Here is a 16,736-nt window from a genome sequence, read left to right on the forward strand (position 1 = left end):
ACTGGGATTTGGAAACAGGAGATAAAAAAATTAAAGTGGAGAGAGAGGTCAGCAAATGACTGTCAATAGTAGGATTTCTCAGCCTCAGCTCCACTGACATCTTGAGCCAGATAACTCCCCATGTGAAGGAGATGGACCACTCTGGGCATGGTGGCATGGTTAGGAGTGTACCATCTTCTCCTGACTAAATGCCAGTGAGAAAAGGCACCACTGACTCCAGCTGTGACAACTAAAGACGTATCCAGGCCCTGCTAAATTTCCACTGGTAACAAAATAGCTTCCCAGTTGATGGGGGAAGGGCATATTTTGAGGAAGAATAGAGTAGCAGAAAGAAAGTAATAGAGAAGACAGTAAAGCCGCAGGCTAGAACATGAATGCATCTGACCACCACAGGAGGAATGGCAGCCAAGATGACTGATGAATAAGAATGAACAGGAAGACAAGCAGAAATTAGACAGAAGAGAAAAAGACCCAAAAGAACATCAGGGACCACTGTCCAAGGGATGACGCTGGCCAGAGAGGGTATCAACTTCAGAGGTGATCACTGAGAGGGTTCATTGATGGGTTACTGACATGCAAGGTCAGGGCCCATTAGTCTTCTATTGGGGCTGTGAAGATGCAAAAGCCAAATCTGTGTCAAACTGTGCTACTGAGAGGGTTCATTGATGGGTTACTGACATGCAAGGTCAGGGCCCATTAGTCTTCTATTGGGCTGTGAAGATGCAAAAGCCAAATCTGTGTCAAACTGTGTTCATACAACTTTCAGGCTCATTATAATTATACCACAGATAAATGTTGGGACTGAAAGACGCTTCCAGAGCGCTGAACTTGTTTTCTGATTAATGACCATTCATGACTCTCATCAGAAGTTTCACACCAAGTAAACATCTTTAAGAGATACACTCAGGTCTAAACATCACTGATCAAGCAGAAAGAAGGTAAACAATTATCCTAATCCACCAGAAACAAAAAGGGATGCATACCAATTAAGTGAAACTAAACCAAGTCAGCTCATTTTATCTGGCATTCCTTTGGGATTCTGCACTGTTGTTAAAGATTAGGACTGAAGAATGCAAAACCACACTGATCTTAAACCATCCACTGCAGACAAGCCAACAACCTCAGAGAGTTGTGGATGCGTGTTGTTGGGGGGAGGGATTGGGATGGGGAAGAGACAGCGGAAGATTGATTCAAAGCTCTTCCAACCATCGATAGAAAACCTTGGTTGTAACTGCTTACCTTCTGCTCTTCTTTATAAGATTTCAAAGAATTGGTTTCTAATCAGAAGGAAGTCTACCGGAATATGCTGGACTGTGAAGTTTTGAAATTATCTTGTCTAGACATTTCTTTGTGGTGAGTGCAGAAATGCTGTTTTCTTAATTACTGGGTTCTGTGAAAGTTCTGATAAAGACTTTTCTCAGGTCCAGGGATGGAACTGTTTGGATGACTTATAAAAGCAGCAAAACTCCAAGAGTTTTGAAACGTAGTCTCATTCTTCTCAGTCAGCAGTTATTTCTCTCCATGAGGATGGGACCAGTGGCACAGCTCAGCTTTGCTGTAGAGAGAGGTCAGGCAATACAAAGGCAGGAAATTACTAGTCTAGCTGGTTGGCATAGAGGTGCAGAAGGAGGGCTGTTCCTAAGCATGAACTACGTAGGTTCTCAGGGTTATTGGCTGTTTTCATTTGTCCCTTGTCTTAGTTACTTTTTTATTGCTGAGACAAGATATTCGACATCTACAAGTCAAAGGAGGAAAGGTTCATTCTTGCTCTCAGTTTATAGAGGTTTCAACCTAGAGTTGGCTGGCTCCAAGGCAAGGTAGCATGGCAGAAGGGAAGCAGATCATGGCACGGTAGTCAGGAGGAAGCAAAGTAGCAGCATGGAGGCTTCCTTTCCATTTTATCCCAACCAGGCTACAAGCCTGTTGGTTGGTTGATGTCACTTGCACTCTGCATGGGCCTTCTTGTTACCCTTACCCAGAACTACACTAAACAAATTAGTCGACTAATTTAGTTATCACACATCCTTAATCCATATTCATATGCCCTAGATCCATTGACATCCAAAAAGCTCCACCTATGAGCACATGAGGCCTCAGGGTGACATACAGATACAAGCTATAACATCCGTGGTCAAACATACAGGAAATAGTCTGCCTTTTAAGACAAAACTACCAGTATAGTTTAGTGGAGTGTTGAGAGCATGGGATATAGGACCAACATGGCCTTTATAACTCTGTGCTTCAAGCATTTAATTAAAACCATTGCCTTGTTTTCCTCACCTCTAGAATATAGTATCAATATAGGAAATTATAAGATGCATCGACAGAACATTGCAATAAGGATAATTGAGGCAAAATCTGTAAAGTGCTCAGAACAATGTTGTGATAGTTAATTGTGCTGACAACTTGAATGGAAAAAGAAACATCTGTTGGACTAGTGGAACACAGTTCTGGGTGTGTCTAGATGATGAACATGTAGCCTGAAAACTGAAGAGGGAAAACCCAGCCTGCACATGGGTGGCACCAACCAAGAGGCTTATAGCCCGGATGGAGTAAAAGGGAAAGAAGAAAGAAGTCTCCCTTTCTATTATTTTGGAGGAGCTCCAGTCTTTGTCTCCATGTCCTTCAGGCTTTTGACACAGACACTTGTCTTACTAACACAGACTCACAGCAGACACGCAGTGAGCTCCAGGCCTTCGACTTTCAACTGGGTTCTCCAATTGTCCAGTGCATGGCGGCCATTTTGTCTTCTTCCTCTCCTGATTCTATAGGTATGCCTACTTAGTAAATCTTTTATATCTATATATTTTACATTAAATCTGATCCTCTAGTGAACTTTGATACAAATGTCTAAGTGTACCAAGACCTTAATATATTTTTAAAAATTCTTCATGTCAAAGTCACAGAAAATGATAATGATTAGTACCTTGCAGGAATGTAACTTTCCTGCATTATATCATGAACGCGTCTCCATTTGGGTTAGGAAATCTATTCTACATTCTGTTGTAATGTACAAACTTTTAACTCGAACTCCAAGATTTTTCTACACAATATGGACTGCTGTGTTTTCTTTAAATCTAACCATTCCACCGGAAACTGTTGGCTTCTTGTGCACACTGTTGCAAACTCTCAGGTGCCACTCAAGCAGAAAAGACCAACAGCTGGAGGTGTAGCTCAATGGTAGCGCACAAAGCTTAGCATGTACAAGACTGTTGGTTCAAATTCCCCCTCCCCAAATAACTCATAATGTCTTTAGTGGGTAGATTTGAAGAGAGTATTTTTTACCACTCCATATTTGGTGCCACACATGTTTAACTAGTCATCTCCCAGAATACATTTGAGCCATGATTTAAGCTATGTAAAAACTGGATAGGCACTACTCAGAAACACAGTCACTGTTTAAGGGGAAATATATATTCTATTTTTTGACTATTGTTCTCAGAGCAACATCTGGAGTAAAGCACAGTGTTAATGACACCAAAGTCAATTCTGCTACTTATATTGGGCTGTTCTATAACAATGTGTCTCTATCCTTAGCCATCCACTTGACAAAGCAAATTTCTTATGGACAGCAAATTAGATGAGATAGCATGGATGGAATCTTAGTCACTCTGCTGAGACAAAATACCTGACAGAGTTAAAGGAGGAAAGGTTTATTTAGCTCACAGTTTGTAGAGGTTTCAGTCACTAATCAGCTGGCTCCAAGGCAGGGTGGCTTTGCAGAGGAGAAATAGTTCATGGCAGGCAAAAAGGAGCAAAGGAACAAGGGACCCTAACACATAAATTCAACTAATCTTTTACAATTGCTTCTGCTTTAAAATTGGGCAAAATTGTGAGATTCTATCGTAGATATAGACATTCAACATATTTTCCTGCTTGGGAGAAAAAATTCCAGAGACCCATAGCCTTGGTAAACTTTCAGAACTTGTACAATTTAAAGCTATGACTAGCTTTGTGTGGAGGTAATATATACACCCCAAAACTAGGTCTTTAAAATTCATTGTACTAAAAACATTTTGACTCTTTTTGCATCACGCAGTTCCATAGAATGGCTTGGAGACTGGTGTGGTTTAGCACTTTTCAGATATAACCCTAATTCTCTATGCAGACCTGGCTGCATGTCAATCAAAACTGAAATTGAAGGAAAGTTATCAGGGCTTATTTTAGGAGTAGCTTATCTTGATCACTCTCTGTATAGCATGAACTTTACTCACTCTTGCTGAGTCTTGTTTTTATGAAAAAGTCTTTTGCTCTACAATTAGGTGACTTTTTCTACATTTCAGGAAGACCAGAAGGAAAATGCTGTCATTTCAAAAAAGAAATTTATAGGCCTTTCCTCTACACTTACCTTAACTCTTGTAACTGATCATGTAATTATCCTGAATTGACTTCTGAGAATCTGAGAACTGATTTGTGATCTGCTTTAAATATAGCACAGGATTCTCTGCTTATACAGTACTTTCAATATTACCATTACTTCAGTTTTATTATTCAATCCTGATTTTTCCTTTATCATAACTGCTTTGTCTGATATTATACACACACTATAAAATAGCATATTTTTGTGGGCCATAAATCTTTATGGAAAAAATGTAAACAAATAGGGAACTGAAATGTCCCAAATGTGGAGGTCTGTTCTTTGCAGTACTGTAACTTATCTTTCTTTTCTGATACTGTGCAGATTTTCTTCAAATAAGATGTTGGAGTTCCTTAAAATCAAGTACCTTGGCCAGCCTAATTTTTAACCATTGTTTTCCTTTCACTTTTCTTTTCTTTTTCTTCCTTTTTTTCTCAAGCTCTACCACTGAGCTACACCCTCATGCCTTGCTTTGCTTTTGAATGTTGGCCTCTTTTCTCCAGCCAGTCAAACTCACTGGCTCCCAGAAAACAATCAGCAGTACTGCCTAACAATACCTGTTCTATCAGGGATCTAACCTATAAGACAGATTCTACTAGGGAGCCCCAGGCACAGCCCCCTAGGACATGGTAAATTGTGTAACTATCCACTCTCTGGTTTGTTTCAGGACAACTGACAGGGCTTTATGGAAAACATTGCTGAGTGGTATGCTGAAAAGAAATAATCACACAAGGCCTCCCTCCAGGAGCATTTAGGTCCATATCATTAATCACAGCAACACTCCTATGAAAGAGGCAAGGGGCAAGTTCTCTCATGCTAGTCTAGTTGTTCATACATAAGGGGATAGGGAAGAGCATCAGAAGCAGGCCTGTGGTTGGACAGAGTTGTGCAGAGCGTATGGGTACATAGAGAGAAAAGCTAAAGCTCTTGAGGTTTCTACCACACACAGCCTCAGCACTGGCATCTCCCAAGCAGGCTGCAATGTAAGCAAATGCAGATTGCTTTTTTGCAGGGAAGTCTACCTCTTCAGTGACTGGTCTCCATAAATGGCTATCCTCATCTGCTTCCACCTCACCGTCTCTCTTGCCCAGCCCCCACCCCCAGCACTAAGTGTCTGCTGTCAGAAGCTGCCAATGGGTTGAAATTCCAGGCCTGCAGGCAACGGTTTTTCAAAAGGTCTTAGCTGCAGCTCACCTCCTGCAGAAATGCTCTGACCACCCACCCATGAGATTGCTCCCCAGTCAAATCTGGCCCATTTCCTTAATCAGCATTTTCCCAAGTGTTCATCCTCATAGGTGTTCAGTGTAAGCGATTTAAAATAAGGAGGCAGCAAAGCAGACTTTTACACCAAATTTGTGCCACACAGTTGCACGTTATGGATGTGGTTCAGCTTTTATCATTTTGCAGCTTGCATTACTTTCCTTGAAAATCTGCATGTTCACACATGTGGCTTACTAAGTACCATTTAATGAAGCCTCCACTCTGCAACACCACACTCTATTCTTTGTAGACCTAATAGCCACATTAGAATAGTAGAAAAAACAAGATGAGAAAAAAAAAAGAATGCAAGTTATTCCAAAATAGAGGGATTGGAAAGAAAATAAAAATGGAACTTTCTGCCTGCAGGATGGCTCTTCCTTCCAAGATGGGATCAAAAATTATTGTGACAATTTAAAGTAATGCATTTTTCGTTAAGATCCAGGACAAGTTTATTTTTCATGTGCTTAGTGAGGTTTCTCTTTTTTGGAACCCAAACAATTGTCAAAGAGACTCCTATGCATCTAGATAGTAAATAGCTAGAAAGGAAAGAAACCTAAAACCTAAATTTCTGTACAATAATGTTAAAATAATGAGTTAAATGTCTACTGAGCACTCAATACATGCCCACTGTGCAAAGCTGCTTTCTATACACTTCATTTGATAATTATAAAATTTGAGGCAGAGCCCTCCATTTACAGTTGAGAAAGCCGAATTTCAGAAAGGTAGAGTAACTAACTGTCTGAGGTTGGTCATTCACCTACAAAACCACTTCGCCTAGGTTTGAAGGCAGGTGTTCTTTTTTTGTTGTTTTTGTTTTTTTTTTCCTGATGCCTCATTTGTTACTCAAAAGTTCTGTAAGATTCTGAAGTGACCGCTGAATTACCATTTGAAAATTAGGTTTTGTTAACTAGCAGCACCATATTTTAATGTCAAGTTTGCTTTATGTCTCCCATCTCTACGTAAATTTTGTAGGAAAATCCACTTCACTGAACTAAGAAATGAGATGCTTAGGTTCAAGGGATATTGTGAGAATCAAATAAAATCATACATATTGAAGACGTTTGAAAAAATGTAGGGTTCTACAGAAGAATGCCCATGTTATTGCTACAAAAATGTCAATATGTATGTGACGCGTGGGATAATTTAGGCAGTTAAAATACTGTGTTGATCAAAATAGCTGCTTAACACGGGTAACTTGCGAACACTTTACAATCTGTCCTTGTCCTGGGACGCGAAACGCATTGTTAGGGAATGGGCATTAACATCAAACCTCTAGCTTTCAACCACTTTCTGGCCCATATTCACTTGCTTGGCTCTGTGGTGAACGTCTATGTCACGAATTTGTTTTTGACAAAACTCCTCAAGTGCAACAGCGTTAAGATGCCAATTAATAAGAATTACAATTGTCCTCTCCCCGGATTTTACAGGTCATCTACAAGCAAGGCTGCATAGACTCACAGGGAGCAGGACCCGAGAGTAACGCGCGCTCCTTCCCTGCCCTAGCTGTCTCACACTTCCAGCTCTATTCTGAGGGCAAAAATAAAACCTGGGATCCTTGAGAGCCCTGTGTAGGTCTGCAAGGGGGGAACGCAAACGTAGGTTTGGTCTTGGGCTTGTTGTCAACAGACAACAGGAAGGAAGCTTATTAGCCCCTCTCCTTCCCTCCCTCCCCTTCCCCCGGGTGAAAATCGGCTCCTCCTCCTCCTGCTGGGCGTGCGACCCCGGTGCAACATGCAAACAACGCCTGCTTTCCACACCCCGCGCTCTTCTCTCAGAGGAGGAAGAGGGACGAGGGGAAGGGAGAGCCCGGAGTCAAGTCGAGCCAGAGTCAATTCAGCCGGAGTGTCCCTGGGCCCCGGGTCCTCGCGCCGGGCGTGAACCACAGGCACCACTTTTACCTGCCTCGCTGCGGAGTTTGCTAGTTAGCATCTCTTCTCCTATTAGCCCTATTCTTCACCTTAAGCACCCCCTGCGGCTAAGCCTCCGGAGCCCCTGAGCCGCGCGCAGGTGGAGCAAGCGCTCCTGCTCTCTGGCGCCCCCTGCCGGGAAGAGAGAAATCGGTGGTGGCGGCGGCGGCGGCGAAGCAGAGCTCAGGGCGGGGAGAGCGAGCTCAGGCGCGGGGAAGAAGCCGGGAGCTTCCCTGATGGTGCCGCCGCCTCCTTCCAGCCGAGGAGGAGCGGCCAGGGGAAGGCTGCGCAGGAGCCTGGGTCCGCTGCTGTTGCTCCTGGCGCTGGGACACACGTGGACCTACAGAGAGGAGCCGGAGGACGCCGACAGGTAAGCGTCGCCAGCCCCAGTGGAGGGCGAGAAGCTCTGCGTGCTGCGCCTGGCTGGCGGGGTGCGGGCGGCCCCCAGCTGCCCATCTCCGCGGCCGTTCACGCGCCCTTGCTCCTCCCGCCACCGGTCGGCAGCTCAGCTGTCCCGGGCGACTTCTAACTGTGCTCTTGGGTAACAGCCTCCTCCTTCACCTGGCTCCCCTATCCGTGGGTCGGGCGCTGTGATATCCTGCGCACCGCTGCCTCAGCCTTCGGCCTCCGGCTGGGTCCGCTCTGCTCGCCCTGTCCTTGGAGTCAGCTCGGCCGAGGAGCACGGGGACCAGCGCCCGCCCCGAGCGCCCGAAGGCAGATGCCAGGACACACACTACTCCCACCCCCCACCATGCTCAGCCTCTCCTCTCCACCTTTTTCGTAGAGAAATTTGCTCAGAAAACAAAATCGCGACTACCAAGTACCCGTGCCTGAAGCCCTCGGGCGAGCTCACCACGTGCTTCAGGTAAGCGCCTCCTGACTGGATGGGACGGCAGCTCGGCTCTGCAAGTGGGGACCGCGTGTGTGCGCGAAGGTGCGGGGCGCATGCTCCTTGGGAACAGACGTGTTGTGCGCCCGGGCACTGCCAGGCAACCGAGTGTGCGCCTACCGGGTGTGCCCTGAGGTCCTGACTGTGTTTAACGCTCCAGTGGAGGGAAGAGGGGAAAGCATTGAGTGAATTGGCCCTTGGGTGTAAACAGCAGGGCATGGCCAAGACAAATGGCTGTTTTTGCGTTTGCGTTTTGTTTTGTAAATACAAAGTCAACAAGGAAATACTTGGCATTTGGCTGTCTCTTGACCTTGTGTCGGGACAGAGTTATCACGCATAGTCAAGCCTCTGTGGTAGAAAGGTGGGGGGATTATGGATGGATGACGTGGCTGTGTTGAGGGAAAACTACAAACTTCGGAATTTCAAATTTGGAGAAGACAAATATTCTTTCTGAAAATACGGTCCACGGAACCACCTGGGTGCTTGTTACAGCAGGCACCTGGCCCTTGTTAAAACTGAAGCCGAACAGGGCTAGAAAATCTAGTTTTAAATTGCTTCCCAGGTAGGAACAGTAAGAACAGGTGGTTCTTATTCCCTGAAGGAGAGAGCAATACTTTCTTGCTTCAAGAGTTTCCGAAGTGTGAGGATTGAGTTGCTTTATTCAGTCTTTGAATTCTTGTCTTCTCTCCTGCTCTCTTCTTGGATGCGGGAGACACATGCCATAGGTATTTGTGACTGCCTCCTTTTAAAGGAACTAGGTGAGGTCCTAGTACTCACGTCAGACTGCCCCTGAGAGTCACTCCTGGAGTACCAGAATAACTATTGGCTAGTGTAAGATAATATATCAGTTCCCAGAAGTGAACTTGAAACAAGAGTTTTGCTATTCATTATGTCTTGCCAATGGATCAATCATAATGCTTTTGGCTGAAACTATATTCCACATATAGTGGTACCTTGGTACTTGGTACTAATTGGTTTTGACAATTATCAAATTATTTTGACTAGAAATGGTAGCAAGTCACTGGTAAGTTTTAGCTTCCTTGTGGAGAACCAAACAAACAATGAGCACTGGGACAAATTTTCACGTAAAAATGAGTCAACTACCAAATTGTGAAAGTTTCAAAGTAGTTGAGTATCAAGGTCTTATCTGTACTCAAAGGGCTCAGATTAAAGTGGTTCCACAGCTGGTCCGTTTAGTGGTACAAAAGTACCATCTGTTACACCTTATGCTTGTGTTTTAAAATCTGTTCTTGGCAATGGGAATGGAATGACAACCATCACTTACGTCTGTGATCGCGGCGAATCTTTTAGAGCTTTCAATGATACAAACAGTCCACTGTGGCACTTGTGCCATAGGTTCGCCACCACTGACTTAGGTGAATCAACAGTCACTTCTAAGGCTCAGGAAGGGCCCCTTCTTCGGGAACACGGGGTGAATACTAAATTGGATGTGTGTAGAGGATGAAGTAGTATGTTCAGGTGGAAGACTTGAGGGTTAACTGCATGAGCAAGGTCACCCAGCTGGTGAAATGACCTGGCGGTGTTGGCAGTAGGATTGTTTGCCTGGTTCCAGCTCTGTGTTTCATCCACATGGCCATGATAATTCTTGGTTTCTTGGGACACATTGTTTTCCTATCACTGCTCTACAAAGCCTCTAATGTAACATGGAAAGTGTCTCTGAGATGGTTTGCTCATTTGTTCATTCCGTAAAGGTCAGACTTCACATAAATCAGTGACAGTACAGAATGCGTGTCAGTATTGGAGAAACCCTGGGTGCTTGATTATTCTATTTGTCACACTGTTACTGCCAACTTTTCCAGATTTCTTAAAGCTCTGTTGTGTTTCTCTTATCCTATCTTAACTGGAGATGCCAGCATCATCTTGGAATGTGTTTTCACTACCCAAAGGAAGCCTGTGATGTAGCAGAGATGTTTTATGTCAGAGAAAAAAATAAAGAAGTTGAATTTGGGGGCTGGGAGAGGATATTTTCAGCTGGAGAAAGTGGTAACAGTCCTTGTGTATGTTGTTTTATTTTATATTTTCCTTATGGATGTCAATATATATTGCACTGGCTTATATTATTCTGTAACTTACTAATGTCTTCAAAACAAAGTCAGGTGGAAGTTGCTGCCTTCATTTTGCTTTTGAGTCCCAAGAATGGTGGAATGCTGTGTCCTTGGTTCGTGGGCTCTGATTGTCCTGCCCGGTAGCCCTTTGCTGCTTCTAAGTGTGGGCACACCTTCATTGAACATTCCTTAGAATCTTAGGTTACTCCCCACACCCCCTGAATCAGAATCTCTATTGGAATGAGATGGGGATTGAAACTTGAGAAGCACTACCTTAGAAACGAGGGCCGTCAGCCTCAGGGTGTGGTGCGGACCCATCTGGATAGATCCAAAGGTGCCGGAGGCCCCTGCAGTTGAGTGGGAAATTGGTGCTTACTCCCTACTAATTTGAAAGGAGAAAAACAAGTAGCCAGCTAGGAAAACAGACTTTTCTGAGGGTTCCTCTGAACCAATCCAAGTAATGTGTGTTACTGCCTGGCCAGTGTTCTCAGACTAGGTAGAATCCTACTCTTTTCCAGGTATGTTTTGGTGAACGGTTTTCAGCATAAGTACAAGTGAAAAATCTGATCTTGTTGAAAGATTTTTTTAAAAAAAGAAAAAGTCACTAGTGTTTTAGAAAGTAGATTTTTTGTTTGTTGCTTTTTTGAGACAGAAATCTCTCCGTGTAGCCCAGCCTGATCTCAAACCCCTGGCGATTCTCCTACCTCAGTTTTCAAGTGCTGGGATTCAGGCTTGAGCCACCATGCTCAGCTGGAAAGTAGATTTGATACTGAGTATGGTAGACGAAATAAATTTGATCTGCATGATACCAAACAATGTGTTGAGAACTAATAGGTGATGTAGAGAAGAGGTCGACTCTGAATATTGTTACTTCCTCGTTTGTTTTACCTGGTTTCACCTAAGTATCACCTTTCTTCTCCTGACTGTTTATATTTATTATATAATAATGACAATTTGGGACTTACCTGGTACTTGGCACCATTCTCTGTGTGTTATTTTTAATGCCACTCTGTAGCATTTTGTTTTGATCTCAGTCTTGCAGAAAAGGGGGTCAAAAATCAGGAGTTAAATAACATGCCCAGGGTCTCAAACTCTGACACATAAGAGCCCAAACTCAAACCCAGGCTTTAAAGCCAGGGCCCTTCATCATCTCCAAGGTGCCTACAGATCCAGTGAATGTTTCTGGTCCTGGGATCTGTGTAAGGCAGGACACTAAATTCAGGTGGCTATAAATTTCAATTAGTTTCATAGAAAACACTAACAGCTGGTTGTGGTGGTGCATGCCTGTAATCCCAGTACTCTAGAAGGCTGATGCAGGAGGATCTCAAGTTCACAAGGACTTAATGAGACCCAGGGTTTTAAAAAAAGAAAAGAAATGAAGGGAGGGCAGGGACAAGGGGAAAAAATGAGAACCAAGACCTGTCATGTAAAGGTACAAGATCTCAATAATGAGTGTAACTGTACTGTATACCTAAAATGTGCCAATAAACTCAATTAAAAGAAAAGAAAAAGGCTGGGCATATAGCTCAGTTCAAAGACCTTGGGTTCAATCCCCAGTGCCACATAAAACAAAACCACCACCACATCCATTGGCCTTGAGGTCTGTCTTGGACAACTGACTTTATAATATGTGCTGAACTGGTTTGTACATAAATAGTTTTCTTTGTAGGATTTTATCTCAATTGCAAGGTCAAGATCTCTGTAGACTTTCTTCCCCCAAGGTGTGTTGTGCCAATGACCCAAGTTTAATAAACACTTTTTTGTGAATGATCATTACAACTTAATGAGTATAAGAGAACATATTTGTTCAGTGTTTTAATCTGATACAGGACATACCCTTACCAGTAGTTAAGATATCAGGGCCTGGGTGTGATTTATGTGAACTATTCATTATAGCTAAACCAAGCATATAAAGCCATTATGCTGTTACCTTGCTGTCGCAATAAGTTCTTCCTACAAGTTGTTTTTTTCCTTTTCCAAACTGTAGTTTGAACCAGAGGTTTGTATTTACTTCTTTATTGGGTTTTATGCCGGTAAAATGACATAAGAAAAGCTTTCTTGAAATAAGAGAATATGTTTGTATAGAAAACATCAGTAAAATCTACTCTTTATTGAATGAGACTGTTTTCAATAAATATCCCAAAAGCTTTTCTGATTCCTTAATTAAGGATTTATTGAGCATCTATTGTGAACTTGAAATGGCCCTAGCTAATGTTTATGTACAAAAGAATAAAATACCGTTCCTTATCTCAGGTAGTTTACAGGTTTACTTTTTAGGCCAAAGATTTTAAAATTGTAGCCAATACACAACAGTATACAGTAGAGTTCTGTCATGTTATTCACACTGTATTAATGGTGGGGGACAGATAGGTGGGAAAGAAGAGCTTTTGGGACAAGAGAAGACTTTGTCTTCCAGGGCTGGGGATTTAGCTCAGTGGTTCTGTCGCCCACCTCCAGGACTGGTCTTTAAGGGTGTATTACTTAATACAGTTTAGAGAAATGCCTGTGGTTTTTGTCTTTGGTTCATGGACCTTTAAGTGGAGACCAAGTGGTACCTGTGGCCCACCTGCCCCTCAGTCATACTTTTGTCTGGTCGGTGGTATCTTACTCGGGATTGCTCTCAAGCAAGTGACATGGAGACTCCCGAAACTCCTCTTCTTTGAGGTAATGCAACTGTGTTGCATGCGAGCTGGTTTGGTGTTTTTGCAGATCTGTTTGTTTAGAATTTGTAGAGCCAGAGGTTGCTTCATTAGAGTTGCACTGTGCTCCATTAAGGATGCATCTGCGGGAAGGTGTAGAAAGCACTATTCTGATGGGTCACTATGGGCTTTGATTGTGTCAAAACATATATACAGTTGCAAATTCTGCTCTACTTTGATCCTAGCTCTATTGCTTATTTTGTGACCTTGACTGGTTTCTTAGTCTCTAGGCCTTAATTTCCCCCTTTGTGAACTAAGCCTTGTATTAGTACTGAAGTTAGGATAGCTGTGTGGATTAAATGAGTTGATGTACATAAAGAGCTTTGAGCAGTCTGAGACAGGGAAGTATTGTATGATTTTCATCCTCCACCACTGTGTCTTGTGAATTGTGGCCTGGGAAGTGCTTATAGTAGGTGGTTAGTGGACACTCATTTAAATTTTGTGAGTTTTGTCAACTTTACAATAGACATTCTCGAGAGAACATATCTAGACCACAGCCATTTCTTTACTGGTCAGCATGACTCTTTTCTAATGTTTCCGAATGTAGAGTAAGCCTAGAAATCAAGTACCTTGGGAAAGTTGCACAGGGCTTTGTTTCCTGCCTCCTCTCTGACTACTCAAAGCATCTTACTCATGACTATAGAGCAGGTAGAAGGCACAATTGGTTAGATTTTAAAGTTACAGCAATTCACCGAGGACCTGGGAGGTTTGCCTCCTGCCCAGCATCATAAAAGGGTCTTGGCAGAAACAAGAAGTCAGAGACCCAGGCCAGTCTGGTTTCTCAACTCTCTGCTGCCTCCCATTCTGTGGCCAGCATAGCTCAGGACAGGCACAAAGGCAGCCCTGTGAATAGCTGTTGGCTCATTTAGAGCATCTGATTCCCCTCTTGGATGGCATGTGTTTTCCCAGTCATCCATGCCCTACCATTAAGGAAGAAATGGCACAGAAGCTGTAGAACAGAGAGGATGGTTTTTTGCAGCAAGGCCTGAATCACAGGCATGCTGACAGCAACCTTTTCTTCTGTGGTGGGCTGGCTGGAGCAAAGCTCTTTAAGGGCATGGGCCATCTTTCTCCTCATTCACAGCCTTATCCATAGAGGCTCACGTTGAGATCGCGTGGTGTCTCCATACATATTTGTTGAATGACTAAAGAACTTAGTGTTAATGATGAAAAATGCTGAGAGTTGACTTTAATCTGTTAGGCCTTGCTTTTAGGGTTTCTATTGCTGTCCCAAGTGTGCACCCTTTACAGGCAGAGAGTGGGGGAGGAAGGGAGGGAGGGAGAGGGAGAGAGAGGCATGCATGCTCTTCTGGAAACAAGGGGTTAACCATCCCTCTGTGAGGTGGTGCAGTTGTTTTCATTGGCTCCCAGCTAGACTGTCTTACCTTAATTGCTAATGCGTTACAGGTGCACCCTTCTGGCAGCCCCAGTTGGCTCTGTGAACTTGCTATTTTAAATAATACCCGACAAGAACATGTGGGTTCCTGCCCACATTTTGGTTGTGCCGCAGACACTGATTTTGAAGGGGGGGACAGAAGTTTCAGGGGGAATCCCCTCCCCCCCACAAGAACAGGTGGTGGAGGGGCGAGGAAAGTGGAGAGTGGTCCCAGGCCAGGTTCTATATCACTTTTCATGCCTTCTCAGAGGAACAATACACAGCAATTGGCAAGAGCTAACAGTTGAACTCACCACAAAAGGCTGCACTTTCACTGGTGTGTCCTTGGAGGTTGGATCCAGTTGCTATTCTGTTGTTGAAATTGTTGCTGCCTGACTTCCTATGGTTGCCTTTAGTTAATCTTTTCTAAAAGAAGTTGAGGCAGGCACACCCGGAAAAACCAAATGCACTCTCTCATTATTCTGGATAACTCTGCTTTCTCTGGAGAAGGGTTGCATTTCAATGTTTCCACTTCATTGTTGTCTAGCTTCCCCAGATCTGTCTTCCTGCTCAGCGGGACCTAGGCTGCTTTTGTGAGTTAGAGGTTCTGCCTGCATTGGAGCTTTGCTTGAGTATCTTGAAGGACAAAGATTTCATTCTATTCTAGTTTATTGCTTTTATTTTGGTATGAAAAAGTAAACAGGCTCTGGCATCTGCAGCTCCTCATCTGCCAAGCTGGTCTTTTTTTTTCATGAAGCCATTTCCTAATTTTACAGTTGATGATTTTCAGTCTGTGAATATTTGGTTATTACAATGGACCAAGCATAATTCTGTGCCTGTCACTATATCTGTGAATAAAGTGGGCAAAGAACCCCTCTGCCAACCCTCAAAACAAACTCCTGTTCTCATGGAAGTTGTGGGTTTTAATTAAGTTTATCTTTCAGTAAAGGACTTTTGAACTAAAAATGTCTTTTGGGACATCTTAAAGATAGCTATTTTTGGCATACATTTGGTTGCCACATTTTAGGGGCTAAGCTACTGAAATTTTCTATAGCCCAGCTATATCTTTTTAGCAAAAGAAACCTTACAGCTCCAAGCAGGGACACAAGCCCCCTGAGACAGTGGTGATTTTTTTTTTTCCTGCAGAAAAATTAGTAAGAACTTAGCATGTGCCACAAGTTTCTTGCTTCTAAGAATTACTGGAATATGAAAGAATTACAAACAGGGCCAACTGCCTCCCATGTGACCTGTGAGGTGGATGGCAGCGTCAGGACTGCTCCACCCAGGGACAGATACCCCCAGCCCAGTTTCTGACAGTGACTTTGAGTGGTGTTATAAGAGGGCACTCTGCTCTCATATTGCTTGATATCTTTTAATAATGCATCATAGATCTGTTGTAATGAACTCACCTGAACCATTTTGGCCGATCTTTTTCCATGCTGAGATAGGGTGGTAGTCATTGATGTCTACATGCTTAATCTCCACTGGGCAAAGTGTTGCAACAGCTTTCTGGCTTCAAGATGCATGGGTGTGAGAGCTTGGATGGGTGCACAGATGGCCTTCTTGATTATTGTGGCACGCTATGAGCTATTCGTCTTACTGTGCCCTTGATGATTTCAAAAACCTGGACCACATCAGTTCACAGCCTTTACACCTATCCTTCATCTTTCCTTATTGACCACAACTGTGGTATATTCCATTTGCCCCATTGGAGTGAAGCTCCATTAGTCCTCTGGGAATAGGAGGGGCAGTTGGTAGCCCTAGTGGCTGCTCCATGGGAGGCCATATGTACAGAGTGTGGGCAGCGAGACAGAACTCGTTGTGCTGTGCAGAACATGGGTTTGGAAGTTTGGGAGAGAACAGGGACTGGCCTGTTTTTATACCACTGGTACTCTAAGAACAGTTGTGGATTTAAAGGGTTGTGAAAAAAGAAAACATACAACAGAATACTTAATTTGGCCCCCAAATCCTAAGGCATTTATTATCAGGCCTTTTACAGAAAATTTTCTTTTTTTTTTTTTTTTTTTTTTAGAATTTCACTCAATCAAGTGGGACAAATCCCCATTTTAAAAAAAATCTGCGGTTTGAAGGGCAAAGGGAACAGACAAAAAAGAGGAAACTTTGTTTGCCCCTCCCCCACAGGTTTTCCAAGTCTGCTGTTGAAATTTCCTATTTATTATAGA

At 43.3% G+C, this 16,736-nt stretch overlaps 1 protein-coding gene and 1 long non-coding RNA gene across 3 annotated transcripts in view; one reads left to right on the forward strand and one right to left on the reverse strand.

Annotated features, from left to right (window-relative positions):
• Nucleotides 1-8,516, reverse strand: part of LOC117283734 — a 114,587-nt gene extending 106,071 nt beyond the window's left edge. The window contains exon 1 of the long non-coding RNA XR_004514769.1: nucleotides 8,378-8,516. This is a non-coding gene — a long non-coding RNA (uncharacterized LOC117283734). The remainder of the gene's footprint in view (nucleotides 1-8,377) is intronic.
• The window catches only part of Ccbe1 (collagen and calcium binding EGF domains 1), a 257,178-nt gene continuing 247,847 nt past the window's right edge, over nucleotides 7,406-16,736 (forward strand). For both annotated transcript variants that reach the window (XR_004514768.1, XM_010603380.3), the window contains exons 1-2: nucleotides 7,406-7,894; nucleotides 8,309-8,389. Coding sequence is in view for 1 of the 2 variants with exons in the window: in XM_010603380.3 (XP_010601682.1) it covers nucleotides 7,761-7,894; nucleotides 8,309-8,389 (215 nt within the window). In the remaining variant the exon portion in view is untranslated. The remainder of the gene's footprint in view (nucleotides 7,895-8,308; nucleotides 8,390-16,736) is intronic.

The sequence above is a fragment of the Fukomys damarensis genome, unplaced genomic scaffold (assembly GCF_012274545.1).
Source record: "Fukomys damarensis isolate Sample0158 unplaced genomic scaffold, DMR_v1.0_HiC HiC_scaffold_30, whole genome shotgun sequence".
Taxonomy (NCBI): Eukaryota; Metazoa; Chordata; class Mammalia; order Rodentia; family Bathyergidae; genus Fukomys; species Fukomys damarensis.